Source organism: Sorex araneus, chromosome X (assembly GCF_027595985.1).
Source record: "Sorex araneus isolate mSorAra2 chromosome X, mSorAra2.pri, whole genome shotgun sequence".
In the NCBI taxonomy this organism is placed as follows: domain Eukaryota; kingdom Metazoa; phylum Chordata; class Mammalia; order Eulipotyphla; family Soricidae; genus Sorex; species Sorex araneus.
In genome coordinates, this window is record NC_073313.1 from 134309914 (window position 1) to 134325504 (window position 15591).

At 36.7% G+C, this 15591-nt stretch overlaps 1 protein-coding gene across 1 annotated transcript in view; it reads right to left on the reverse strand.

Annotated features, from left to right (window-relative positions):
• Positions 1–11695, reverse strand: part of SH3BGRL (SH3 domain binding glutamate rich protein like) — a 105250-nt gene extending 93555 nt beyond the window's left edge. Inside the window, exon 1 of the mRNA XM_055121376.1 lies at positions 11466–11695. Within this exon, the coding sequence (XP_054977351.1) occupies positions 11466–11510 (45 nt within the window). The 5' untranslated portion in view covers positions 11511–11695. The remainder of the gene's footprint in view (positions 1–11465) is intronic.
• Positions 11696–15591: the final 3896 nt, after the last annotated feature.

Below are 15591 nucleotides of genomic sequence, written 5' to 3' on the forward strand. Positions count from 1 at the left end.
TTGTTACACATGCTTTCCTTGCTCCACTGTGCATTTCTTGCTCCCTTATCAAAGATTAGATGATCATATATTGGGGGGTCAGAATATTCAACCCTGTAACATTGGTCTACGACTCTGCCTTGTTTCCACTACCATGCTGTTTTAATTATTACCGCTGTGTAGTAGAGTTTTAGGTTGGGGAGGTTGATTCCTTCCATTTTCTTTTTTCCAAGAATAATTAACTTTTTTCCCGTTAATCTTTTAATTGAATCACAATGATATATACATTTACAACATAGTTCATGATTGGATTTCAGTCATATAATTTTCCAACATCTGTCCCTTCACCAGTGTACTTTTCCCACCACCAGTAGTCCCAGTATCCCTCCCACCCCTCACCCTATCTCACTACCTTCCACTCTGGCAGACACTTTTCATCTCTCTCTCTCTCTCTCTCCTTTTAGGCCTTATGGTTTGAAATACAGATAATGAAAAGTTATTAGGTATATCTCTTTGCCCTTCATCCCACACACACTCATGTGGCAAGTGTTCAACCTGTCCTTTTGGCCCATATATAAATATATATAAATAAATGCATATATGCATGTATATATCACTCAACATGATATTCTCAATTTATAAGCAAATGTATAAATTTTATAAGTATAAAAAGTCAATCCATTTATGAGCAAATTTCATGACTTCACTATTTTTAATACAGCTGCAGAGTATTCCATTGTGTAGCATTGTGTAGATGTACCATACTTTCTTTATCCAGTCATCTGTTCTTAGGCACTCGTGTTGTTTCCAGAATCTGGCTATTTTGAATAGTGCTGCAATGAACATTGATGTACAAATGACATTTCTGCTGTGTGTTTATGGGCCTCCAGGGTATATTCCCAGAACTTGTATTGCTGGGTCAAATCTGAACCCAATTTTGAGATTTTTGAGGGATGTTCATATTGTTTTCCAAATAACAGCATTCCCACCAACAATGAAAGAGAGTTACTTTCTCCCCACATCCACACCAGCACTGGTTGCTCTTGTTCTTTTGGATGCATGCCTGTCTTTGAATAAGAGACCAAGAAGTATGAAGTGGATCAAGGAATGCTTCTTCAACAAGTGGTGCTGGGAAAACTGGTCAGCTACATTTTAAAAAAAATGAACTCAGACCTTTTACTAGGGCCATGCACAAAAGTCAGATCAAAATGGGTTAAATATCTTAATATCAGACCAGAATTCATAAGATACATGGCAGAAAATGTAGGCAAAACCCTCTATGATACTAATGCTCAAAGGCATTTTCAACAATGAAACATCACCGACCAAGTAAGTGGAAGCAAAGATAAACAAACGGGACTATATGAAACTAAAAAACTTCTGCACCTCAGAAGAAAATGTTTCTAAGATACAAAGACAACCCAAGGAATAGGAAAAATTATTTACTCAATACCCATCTGATAAAAGATTAATATCAAATTTATATAGGGCATCGGTAGAACTTTACATAAAAAAAAATTCAACCTTGGGGCTTGGAGTGATAGCACAGCGGGTAGGGCATTTGCCTTGCACTCGGTCAACCGGGGTTCAATTCCCAGCATCCCATGTGGTCCCCCAAGCACTGCCAGAAGGATTTCTTGAGTGGATGCACCAGGAATAACCCTTGTGCATTTCTGGGTGTGACTCAAAAAGAAAAACAATTCAACTTCATCAAAAAATGGTGAGAGGAATTGAACAATAACTTCTTAAAGAAGAAATTCAAAAGGCTAAAAGCACATGAAAAAACTTTCTACATCACTAATCATCGGACAGATGCAACTCAAACCAACAATGACATATCACCTTACACCACTGAGAGCAATTAACTTTTAAAAGAAAAATATGCTGTGTAACTATTAGCTTTCTATAAGGGATTTAAGAGAGGTGTGTCCACACACTCACACACACACATTTATCTCATGTGGCATTTAGTCAGACTCTACCAAAGGGTTCATGTTGAAAACTACAACTAAATATAACTCTTATACTAGCCAAATATCCTACCAGTTATTCAGTGACTACAAACATATACCAAACAAAGATTATTGTTAAATTTGAACCCCAAAATATAATTTTAAATCATAATACAAAACTACAATAAATAAATTTATAGTCATATATTCCTCATAATAATTTGGTACTTACCTTTTGAAACCTCCTTTTTAAAATCACACAAAGCTAAATTCTGGTTAAATGGGTATTCTGGTTATCTTTTTATTTTCTACTTGCCTTCCTTTAAAACTCACCAAGTATATGTCTTGTTTTTTTGCCACACTCTATATCATGACCTTTACCCTTCATTTTCACCACAATATTGCTCATAGTATTTAAATTTAACACCTTTATTTTTAATTATCATTAGTTAGAACACGACTGTGAAAGCTCCATGCCATTCACTGCTTCTTTTGAGAAATTTAAAACACTTAATTGATAATTACATAGTACATTTAAGTATCTGAAACATATTAGATCATCTGCTGTTATTTTCAATTATTAACACAAATACAGTACACATAAAAGAGTATTCTACCATACTCTTCATTTTAGTTATTCATATTCCTTTTGCAATAGTGATGAGACATTATAAAAAGGCCAGAGACCTACTCAAATAGCCTACAGAATTGCCAATAAAGCATACCTAACCCTAAAGCTGTATCCTCTAACTAAAAGCTTAAAATCCCTTCCAAAAATACAAATTTACCTTATCTTCTTTTAGTTAGATTTCTTCACACAATGTAATTTTATCATAATGGGGTAAAATTCATGCTCCGTATTAGTGTAAATTTGTATCTAATGAGCTATTTTGATTTTTATTTTCTGCTCTGAAGAATTTTGTTCTCAAATGGTGTAACACATCACTAGAATTATACTTCATACTGTTCTAGACCGGTTAATTACATTTAACGATTTTTCTGAATTCATAAACAAGTTTTCAATGATTTTTAAATTAGTTTGAACTTAATTTACAGTGAATAATTAATAAATATCAATCTGTATATAGAATAGTATAGAAATTATGATTCTGTGCTCCAGAATCAGACATATATGAGAGGTGCATTGCTAGCTCTCTGATCTAACAGTTTGATTTCTGGGCTTGTTTCATCTTAGTAAAACATGTGCATAATAAAAGAACTACTTTTTGGAGTTTCCTCAAGATATTAAGATATTATATATGAAATAATTTATGCTGTGTATGGAATATTTCAAATATTCAATGTATAGTATCTCTTATAATCAAGTAAAATCAACAAATTTTATGAAAATTAAATGATGCATCCTATTTTAACATGCTAAGGAAATGTCAATGCTCATTTTCTAAAACAGCTTTGAAATAACAGTTTTAATGTATTGAGATTGAAATATCATCTTTGAAATCTAGAACAATTTCTGTTATGTACCTACTCTTAAGGTATATTCATAGTTATAACTGCAACATTGAGAAATCTGCCAAATGTATGATTAAGCATTGATTTTGGTAATGAAACAGAAAAAAGTTCCTTATAAAGTAACGGTTAGCTGAGATGAATATTTTATGGTAGTTAGAAGGGAAGTTCTACTTGACTTGACTCACTGTTGGAAACCACCTAAGCAGAAGTGTTTGGTTCCATTCTAACTTCATAATAGGATCTGATTTTCAGTCAAACAAACAGGATTCAAAAAGGGAACACAGAATAAAAGTTAACAAATCATAGCAGTGATGCCTTCCAGATCAATTAATAAGATATACATAATCATACAAAGTAACCTTCCATTTATGTAAGTCAAGAATGATAATTGAGGGGGCTGGAGAGATAGCACAGCGGGTAGGGCTTTTGCCTTGCATGCAGCCGACCCGGGTTCAAATCCCAGCATCCCATATGGTCCCCTGAGCACCGCCAGGGGTAATTCCTGAGTGCAGAGCCAGGAGTAACCCCTGTGCATCGCCAGGTGTGACCCAAAAAGCAAAAAAAAAAAGAATGATAATTGATAATGATAATAACCCCAAGAAGGATAATTCTCAGGGGAAAGCAACAAAATCATATCTGGCACAGGTCACCATAAGAATAAACAGAGGTTTCAATTTTTTTCAATTTTAAAGTAAATGAATAGGGGCCAGAGATGGGTCTAAGTGGGTCAGACACTTACCTTGCACACATCCAAACTGGGTGTAATATTTGACACCCCACATGGTTTCCTGAGCCCACCAGGAGTGATACATGAGTGCAGGGGCAGGAGTAAGCCCTAAGCACAGCCAGTGTAGCACCAAAACCAGATTTTTTAAAAAGAATAATAAAAATAAAAAACACTTAAGTAATAAAAAATGACAAATATTATTTTTAAATGTAATTTGGCATACGAAAAAGTGCTCATCATCCTAATGATTAGAAAAATACAAATCAAAATAACAATGAAATATCATCTCATGCCAGTTATAATGGCAAATGTCAAAAAGTCTAGAAATAGCCAGTGTTGGTAGGGTTGTAGTGAGAAAGAATCCCTCATCCACTGTTGGTGGGAATATTGTCTAATTTAGCTCACGAAAACAATATGGATATCTCTTAAAAATAGGAATAAAACTAACATATGACCCAGAAATACCACTTCCTGGTGTCTGTCCCAAAAACACTAAAACATTTATTCACAAGAACATATGTGCTAACCTGTGCTAATCTCCGTACTTGATATAATAGCTAAGATATGAAAATAACCTAAATACCCAAGTATGGACAAAAAAATTCAAGAAGTTGTGGTCTATGTACACAATGGAATACCACACCACTCTGCGAAAGAAAAATATTATGCAATTTTCTATGACATGGGTGAAACTAGAAAATGTCGTGCAAGGTCGAGTCAGTCAAAATGAAAGGGATAGATGAAGAATGATCTGTCTCATTTGGGAGACTTATACACAGCAAGGTAGGAACATAGGTCCAAAGGTAACATAATAGAAGAACTGATCCACACAACTGAGTTGGTGGGTTTCAAAGGGAGGGTCGTTGGGATCCTTGGGAGAGGGTGGTGGGTACACTGATGATGGGTGTGGTGTTGTAATTATGTGCATGAGAAATCATAGAATTGTAAACCAAAGAATCTCAATGAAATATTTTTAAAGAAAGAGAGGCATAAATACAGAATGATCTCTTTCATATTCGAGGCTTAAAAATACATAGCAATAAAAGATCAAAGGTAACACAAGGAATGAGTTGAGTCACAAAGGGAGGACTTCAATATTATTTTTAGGCAAACACAGGTGGAGAATTAACCTTAATGTTTATTAAACAAAACCTTTCCTCAACAGAGTAACTATTCTTTGAGCAAGAGAAGTCATTTTATCTTTCTCTCCTACCAGATTATTATTTTATTAAACTGCCTCAATACATTATTCCTTACAACAATTCCTTTTTTAGGTATGTAATTTAAATGCCTAAGACTTATCATCAGCACTAGCATATTTCCAAACCTCTTTAAATTTCACCAAATTATCCCAGTGGTTTTGCTGTAAAATTTAGGAAATCATGGCCAGAGAGAAAGTACATTGGAAAAGATGTTTGCCTTGCATGCAGCAAGCCTGGGGTCAATAACCCATCCCCCAAGCTTCGCCGAGAGTTAAGCCTGCGCACAGAGCCAGCGGTACACCCCCCTGAACACCACCGGAGTGCACCCCTTGAAAAAAGAAATTTAGGTCTTTAGTTCCTGAATTTGCTATATAATATCTTTATGTTGGTGAGGAAAATAGGCCCCTGTTCCCTCTAGTGATGAGGGAAATAGGCCCCTGTTTCCCCTGACTGAATCATGAACGCAGCTAGAAATAGAGTTGTCAAAGATAAACTGTTGCATTTAGACTACAAGATAGCTCAGGATGTCCTTGAGATAATGCTCGTTGGGCTGGAGCAATAGCATAGCGGGTAGGGCGTTTGCCTTGCACGCAGCCGACCCGGGTTCAAATACCAGCATCCCATATGGTCCCCCGAGCACCGCCAGGAGTGATTCCTGAGTGCATGAGCCAGTAATAACCCCTGTGCATCACCGGGTGTGACCCCAAAAACCAAAAAAAAGAGATAATGCTCGTTGCTCTCTGACCAGAAAATGTAATTTGTGCTTTTGTACTCTTCCACCAGCTGCCTGAAAATGTCCCACCATCTACCAGATATTCTGTAAAACGGAATTCTTGCCTTTGTTCAGGGGCCCGGTCTTTGGAGCACAAGCTCATCTGGGTCTTGGCAGTGTAATAAAATACAGTTCTCTCACCTCTCAGAACATGCTGCTTGGTTTCTCACTGGCTGTTGGTGAGAATTTCTGTAACAATATGGCATTCAAGCAAACTTTGTGAGCTATGGCCAAGACCATCAGATCAATGTTCAGTGTATAAATACAGCGATAGAACAGCAATTTACTCTAACGATTACCAAAATGCAAGCACTTGACACTCACATGGATGAAATGCAACTTGTTGCTTTATCCCATATTATTCCAATGACAAAAATACTGTGATTAGTAACCCATGATTTGACAATCACAAATATTCATTTTATACACTTCATTTTGGTGCATCGAAAAATGTCATAACGGAAAATTATATAGAGTAATATTATATATACAGTGCCTTATCCACTGACTAAAATCCCAGATAGTACCTAGCCCTTACATCACCATGCAATTTCTTACACACGCCATTCCTATTTAATTTACATAATTTATTAAAAAGACAGTAAAAAGTAGCAATAAATGAAAAAATAAAATGATAATAAAACTTCTAAAGATAAAAATGAGGCCTGTCTCTTTCAAAATATTATTTAAAACTACATTTTGGATTCAACTGAAACCGTTGAAAATGAAACTGTGAATGCAGTAGGAGAGACTACTGTATTTCATTTAATATATGGACAATCCATACTACAACTAATTTGCTGCATCATTCATAAAAAGGTTGTTTTAGAAAATATTTCCCATTAATTAAGCCCTCAGAAACCATTTATCAACATAGTCTTAGAATCTAGTACACTTAGAATGCAGAGAGACCATAAAATGGAGATTATTATGGACCTAAGAGAAAGACATATAGAAACAACACTCCCAAACCAGTTAGAAGTCTCCAACATATCATCACTCAGTAATTCTGATTAAAGAACAATACTTTATTTTATTAAAGTTAATCAAATGTAGTAAGTTATGTAGGCTCTGCTTCCTCTTCCTTTCACATTAAATGCAAATGCATAAAATATTAGCGTTCAAAGAAAAATATGGCATATAAAATTGTGTTACAGGGGACTAAGACATGCATGAACCATTCTGAAGAGGTAAAAATTACTTCCCTTAAAGATAACAAGAAACAAGGAGTTACCAGGCATCAGGGCTTCAGTTATATCAGTTATATGAGTGAAGGGTATAGCCATGTACCCCAAACACAGATTCATAAGAACTGAAAACATGCGATCTAAACAGCAACCACTGAAACTTTGTAATGTGCCTCTCAAGTTGGCAGGCAAGGCTGGAGTGGGGATTGGAATGGGGAGGGAATCTGGGAAAACTGGTGTAGGGAAGTTGACAGTGGTGGAGGGATTGGTGTTGAATTATTGAATGTCTAAAATGCAACTATTAGTAACTTTGTAAATCATGGCTCTTTAATAATTTTTTTTAATCCACTACGAGGGATGGTGCAAATGCTCACCATTGAGGATATTCTAAGGTATATTCCATAGGCTTGGAAGGACATATCTTCTTTTTTTCCCCCGCCTCAAGGAGGGACATATCTTCTAAGCAATAAAGTTCAGCTACACATCTTAAACTCTAAAGCAAAACATTTCCCTTAGACAGGCAACTTGAGAGCTGCATTCCTACAAAACTGTTTTCATGAAAAGAAACAGGGCCAGGAAGTAAACAAGGGGTTAGAGTTAGTGCCTAAAGCCCCAAGTTGAGTCCCTGACACTTTATTCCGAATACCAGGATAGCCCTGAAAATCACCAAGTGATCCCTAAGAACCAACAGAGTATCTCGTTTGCCTCCCCCATCTCCGACGTGAGCACTGTAAGGCCAGAGAGCTATCACATAACCTCTAGCCATTGAACCATCTGCATATGTTGTCTAGTGATCGCAAAAACCATCCCTGGGCCTTCTGAGCATTACTTGGGAACCCTCCAAAACTGTATTAAAAAGTAATAGGACCTGATATTTCATAACTTGACTGATAAAATATCAATTCCAATTTTCTATACCCCTGACTTGAATGCAAACTGCCCAACTTTCTGACAATCATCTTTAAATGTATTATCTCTCTTCTAAGCCAGTTCCTTAATTTTCTGTTATCTTATATGTAAATGTACAAGCTATTCTTCTGTTTATAGAAGTTAATCTATTTACAATAATCACCACTCAGTTCATGTTCATATTTATTTCTTCATGACCCCTATCAGGAAAGACTTTGTGGTTATTAAAAATATATTATTTCTATTTAATCACCCTGTGCTGTATTCAAGTCGATGACCTGCTAGTTGTGTGACCTTAAAAAGTTATTTCAATTCCCTAAACCTGTATTTCCTTATCTTAAAAATAGACATTATGAAGTACTTGAGTGGACAAAATGGTTAAACAAATGAGATAATACTTGACACACTTAAGTGTTACCATTACATGGCTATTGTCAGTATATGGCTACTCTCAATAAATCAACTGCAAAAACCAACACACTCACTTTGATATCTAAGATGTTTAGATGCAAATGCTACTCCATTTGATGGCAGATTTGAGAATAAGTGAATTTTTTTTAAAAATCAGGTTATGAGAGAAAAGGAGCTTTGAGATAAGGACAAAATAAGTTAACACTAACTTTCAATTATATAGACCCTCCCTTGTCTGATAAAATATCTAATATTGGGGTAAAGAGATAGCATAAGGATTAAGCCACTTAACGTTGTATGAGGCTGACCCTAGTTCAAATCCCTGGTACCACATAGGGTCCCCCTGAATGACCACCAGTAGTGATCCCAGAGTGCAAAAGCAGCAATGAGTGTTTCTCCAGAAACAACAACAACAAAAAAAACTCTAACAATGATTTGGGTGGACCCACATTTAGCAATGTTCAGAGGCTATTCTCAGCTCAGTGCTGGGAATAGTTAGGGAACCATGTGGTGTTGGGAATTGAACCCAGAACCACTGCAGGCAAAGCATCTACTCCAGCTTGTTGAGCTATTGTTCCAGCCCATAAGAGTGATTACTGTAACAAACATTAGCAGGAGTAAAACAACAGTCAGAAATTACCAGTAGCAAACCAAAAGTTTTCTTTAATTATACCTTAAAGAGCAACAATTACAGTAGTATCTCACTTTGACAATTATAGAATTTCAATATTTGTTCCAAAATTTCTAAATTGTGTTCTGAAAATATGATAGCAATATTAAAAAACCATAGTGATGCACACTGAAGAGTTCCAATTTATGTTATAGAAGAGCTTTTTGTGAAATGTACTCACTTTATACTGCTTTAGTATTAATTGAAAGCAATTTGTAAAACAACAATCAAACAAGTATTAATGTTGGTAGTATGAAGAATTTTGACAATAGGTTTATTTGATCTGTAATTACTGTATCAACAGACAAATCTCTTCTCATAATATTTTGAAACAAAACACCAGTAGGAAAAACATTTCCTATTTACTTAGTACTCAACAATATGTCTAATAATTGACATAACAGAAAACTAGGCTGCCATTTTTTATGTTTTTAGAAACTGAAGTCTTAACGTGGAGTGCCAAATACCTCTTAACTCCCACTTGAGCAGAAATTATGAGAGGTATTTCTTCTTAATGAAAACAAGCAAACAAAGAATAAATAACTATATGGAAACTGCATAACACTTAAAATAAATATAGCTTCCTGATCTGTTAAATCTGACGAGGGGTTTCACTAAAGGTATTAAAGTGATCTTTAACATTTTACCATTGTTTTATTGGTCTTGGGACTCTGAGCAACTCTAATATTAGTCTTAAACACAAAAAATATTAGATATGGATAATAAAGGAAGTATCTCATGAAGTGAGCTCAAAGAAAATAAAGACGTTTTCTACGTACACACAAAAAAATTGAGGTAGATGTTCTGTTTCTAAACAGTCAAAACATACCCACCCATGGTGGCCAGAGAAGACAAAGTTCAAGGTTCTTGTGATTTCACATTATCTTCAGTTCTATTCCAAACACTCTTAAGAGGTAAATAAATAAAACAAAAACACTATAACAACAAATAATGAACTAGCTTCTGCTCTAAAGTTCAGAACAGGGTGTTCCTACATTCTAAACCCACACATCTGCTCTTGTCAGATGTTGGTTTTCCTCTTGAGGTGTGAAAAATAGTCACTTGATTTATCCTAGATATCCCGTCAGCTTTCATTCCACTTTATTATAATGCTTCCCACAGCTGCTGAAAACATTCTTATTCTAAATTTTTTAAAATATGAATACAGGAAACAAAACATCTTATCATTTGGAGAAGCAGCAACTAGTCTGCTACTACTAACACAAGAAGCCACTTGTTAGTTTCTTTTCCAGTCTCAATATATTCGAAGCAATACAAGAATTGTTGGAAGCAAAATATTTTGAAAGAAAAAAAGAGGCAAAAGGGGAAAACACAGGTCCTTTGTTTCATTGAGCTCGTACACACACAGTCTTTTGTCTCACTGAGGACACACACACACACACACATCTTAGCATCATATTCCCCACTTTTCCTCCTATTCTATCTAGTTCTAAGAGACTTGTAAGCTAAAATTTAACACCTTCCAAGACACTCTCAAAATAATGGCAGGATAACACGGATCTCACTCTCGAAATAATCAAAGTGCCTCGGTTTATCTTCACTAAATCATCTTTGCTTAGACGTTTCTCAACCAGGACCATATCTAAGGCCCCCATGTGGTCCCCTTGGATAGTCCAACGCCCACAGATGAAAACAGCAAAAACGGGGTGAGACTCGGGTGTCAGTCAGTAGGACAAAGGACCCACAGAAAGAAACAAGGTTAGAAGTGTGTCCAAAAAAAAAGGTCGAGGAACATTTTTCAGAGCATGTTAGTACCCTCGCCCTTCAAGAATGTGCACTCCTGCCTTTTGCTTCAGTACCTAAAACACATATGTCAAATGCCTGCCTGTGGAAACACCCGTGTGATTTTAACTAGACGTCATGAAGCCCTATGAAACCTACATTACCATCTCTCATCTACCCACACTCATTCGCTTTCTTTCTTTCTTTCTTTCTTTATTTTTGTCAAAGAAGGAATGTGTTTCTAACATAACAAGGAAAAGCTAAACTTCAGGGGAAATTCAATCTCCATTCCACAAAGAAAAGAAGGAGGTGGGGTGGAAGATGCAAGTACCTCCCGAAGGAGAAGCTGCCAGACGAAATTGCTGCCACGTAAAGTTTCTGGACCAGCGGGAGACTGGTGTGTAAGAAATCAGTAAAGGTGGCTTCACCACCCTCCTTACCGCCGTAGAACCAGAGGAAGATGCAATATACACATAGATCACCATCCTGAGAACAGCGACTGTGGTGGTGTAGCTCCTGCAAATGGCTGGGAAGCTGCAGCGGGAACGGCTGAATACAGCTAGGGCCAAACGGAGATTGCAAGAGAAAGGTGGGGGAAGGTGGAAGGGGAAGTCGCCCGGAGCCCCGCCTCCTCCCTTGGCGGCTTTCACTGGGCTCAGAGCACAGCACTCCCAAACTCAAACCCGGAAGACACGAGTTCTTTTGCATCATTTCTAAATTGTGTTGTTTTGTTTTGTTTTAAATGGTGAATCTCGAACAGCACCGCGAGATCTGTTGAAACGTTTGTTTTTTAACAGTTCCTCTGCCCGGAAGAGTGAGAAGAGAATAAAAAAAATGAAAAAAAAGGAGGGAGGTATTGAACTAAATTAGATGAAATAAAGGATACTCTCCCAAGTTAGACGAAAACTTCTGCGTTTAACTTTCTGAAATGTATGAAAATAAAGAAGGTGGGTCTTCCTTGAAAGAGAGAGTTTTATGTTGAAGTCAGAGACTGGTAATAAAATGCATGCTCACAAAGTCTTGGGCACTTTGAGATACCTATTGTGTTGTGATTGTTCTTACATTCACTAGGGGCAGGTATTGGGCACTGAAACGCTTAGTAATGCCACAAAGCTTAAGAAAAGTTTCACATTTCCCTAAATTCAGCAATGGCATGATTAGTTTCCTTTTTGACCTTTTTTTGCTTTTCACCAAACTCAAGAATCCTAAGTCTGTGAGAATTACAGGCTTGATTGACTAACAAACAGAGGAAAAAATGGAAATACCTAAACAAAATAATAATAATTCTCTGTGAGTAGTTCGTGTTTGGTTTGCTTTCTTTAAATATCTTTGGAAAACAAGTTTGGGACATGTGTTGGATAATTTGAGTTAGTGAACAGGGTGAGTAAGCATTTTTCTGTAGCTCTGGGAAAGGAGTAACCCTTTGATAAAGTAAAGAGAGTGATCATTTATTGCAGATTATAATCTGAAATTCCCAGCTTATGTCAATTGAACAGAAATAAAAACTTGCAAGATGAGTTCACATCCTTATCTACTTCTTTACTTCTCTTTCTTTATCTTGCCCTTCCTGTGTATTCTAATGTTTTATTATCTTTGTGTAGGTTTGTTGTTTATGTTTCCTAACTTTTCCCTGTTTTCCTTTGTTCAATCTATCCTAAGTATCAATTATACATTTTTCTCTTTTCACGTGACAACAACCGTAAGAGGTAGGCATTATTTAATTAATCTTACAAATGAAGAAATTGAGTTAGTGACAATATTTTATATTATCGTCCTCCTAATTGTCGGGAAATAGCCATAAAATTGGATATGTCAATAATTGTGAAAATGAGACAAATAGAGCATTGTTCTCAAGGAAAGACATATATGCTTAACCTGAGGTCTAGATAAGCATCTTTGTTTTAACGTTACCATTTTTAGCTGTCAGTAACTAATGAAGTGGACATACATAAATCAAAAGACATGTCTTTACCATTACACTATTTCTGCAGCCCCTTGTCAAGGTATTCTTTTATCTGTTCATACACAGTGAGGATGAAGCTATGGTTCAGTCATCCCGTTGCTCATCCATTTGCTCGAGCGGGCACCAGTAACGTTTCCATTCTGAGACTTGTTCTTACTGTTTTTGGCATATTGAATATGCCACAGGTATCTTGCCAGGCTCTGCCGTATGGGCAAGATACTCTCAGTGGCTTGCCGGGCTCTCCAAGAGAAACGGAGGAATCGAACCCGGGTTGGCCACATGCAAGACAAACGCCCTACCCGCTATGCTATCGCTCCAGCCCTAGTCAATTTTTTTTTATTTTGTTTCTTTTAGGGTCATACATAGTGATGCTCAGGGCTTAATGGGTCTGAGCTCAGAGATCACTCAAAGAGAGCCTTGGGGTATGATGCTGGGGTTTGAATCCAGATTAGATGCTTACAAGGCATATACCCTACCCATTATTCTTTATCTCTTGACCCTCAACAAATTTTAAAGTTTGGGATGGAGAGACAGTATAAAGGATAAGGTGCTTGCATTACACATGGCTGGTCCTCAGCATCCTCTATGGTCTCTCATCCCAAACAATGCCAGGAGGAACTCCTGAGAGCTCTGCCAGGAGTAACCCCTGACAACTGCTGGGTCTGCCCAAAAAACAAAAACAAAAAAACTTAAAGCTTATCCAGGAATTGGGATAAGAGTATAGGCGGAACCTTTGTTGGAAGGATACTGGTACTAGGGGTGGGTGTGGAATTAACATATGGTTTAACTGGAAATTCTATTATTAACAATGTTGTAAATCATGATGCCTGAATAAAAAGTAATTTTAAAAAAGAAATATTGTGGTCAGTTTGTGACAGTTTTTTTTTTAAATGTGTTTCCCAACTAAAAAGAAGAGATAACTGGAGGAAAGAAGGTATGTAAGAGGGAGAAAGGAGAGAAAGTAGGAGGAGGAGGAAGATGAGAAGGAAGGAAGGAAGGAAGGAAGGAAGGAAGGAAGGAAGGAAGGAAGGAAGGAAGGAAGGAAGGAAGGAAGGAAGGAAGGAAGGAAGGAAGGAAGGAAGGAAGGAAGGAAGGAAGGAGAAATTGAGATACTCAGGAAAATAAGTAAAGCTCTTAAGCTCTGGAATCAGGAGTAAACTTCAAATCCAACAAGTGCAAAGGTCCTCTATTACATAATCACTGTAACATACTACCTGGAAAACATTGCTTTTTTGTGTGTCATTAAGGACAGTGTAGGCTGAAGTAATTGATGTAGCACTACACTGATTATAGTATCAAATTTAAACTGTTTCTTTAATTTCCACCAGCCTTATATATTGCCACCCTTACATATATATGTATATGTATATATATATGTAAGGGAATGTATATAACCTAAAATATTGCTATCTCTTACATAATCATTACTGACACTACACTTCATTACCATGCCTTCCCTGCCCATTTTTTTCTATTGCCCTCCAACATGCACATGCCCTTTTTTCTAATTTTATTGAATCACCGTGAGATAGTTATAAGCTTTCATGTTTTGGTTACAATCACACAATGATTAAACACCCATCCCTCAAACAGAGCACATTCCCCACCACCAATATCAAGGGTATATCCCCCCTTTCCCACCCTCCCCTGCCTCCATGACAGACAGTATTCCCCATACTCTCTCTCTACTTTTGGGCATTATGGCTTGCAACACAGACACTGAGAGGTCATCATGTTTGGTCCATTATCTACTTTCGGCACACATCTCCCATCCCGACTGATTCCTCCAGCCATCATTTTCTTAGATGCACATACTCTTTTAGCCTTCTCTATCTGTCCAACTCTTACCTCTTCTAAACAGAACTCAATTTTTATATAAATTATCAGCAAGATTATGTCAGGGTAATCTAGCTGCTTTATAATTTTCACCATCAGGATAACCATTATTGTGCTTTCTACAAGAGAAGAAAACCTTCCATCAACCTTTGATTTAGCAAGATCAACATTATTTGCCATGTACTAATATGGTCCAACCTCCTCCCTTAAGTGGTCAGCATGTATTCTATTGAGAGATATATTCTCCTTTTAATAATGAAAAAAAGAAAAAAATCTATGTATTATACACACCTTGATGAAAAATTAATATCTCCACAGAATCAAATGGCAAGATTTTCAAAGTCTGGTAACCATTGTCTGAAATTTTGAGAAATGTAAAGATATTTTATATTAGGCTTCTTTTTTGGGGGAGTCACACCTGGCGATGCACAGGAGTTACTCCTGGCTTTGTACTCAGGAATTACTCCTGGCGGTGCTCAGGGGATCATATGGGATGCTGGGAATCGAAACCAGGTCGGCCGCGTGCAAGGCAAACGCCCTACCTGCTGTGCTATCACTCCAGCCCCTAGACTTCTTTTAAATACAGCTGTATTAATCCAGGTGAAGAAATTCTCCAATAAGTTGATACATAAACACTTATTAATCAGTATTTTCATCTTAGGTATTAAAATCATATATATACATATATATATATATATATATATATTTCACTTGGTCCCTACTGCATTCAACCATTCGTTTGATGTACATTCTAGAATGGTCAGTTC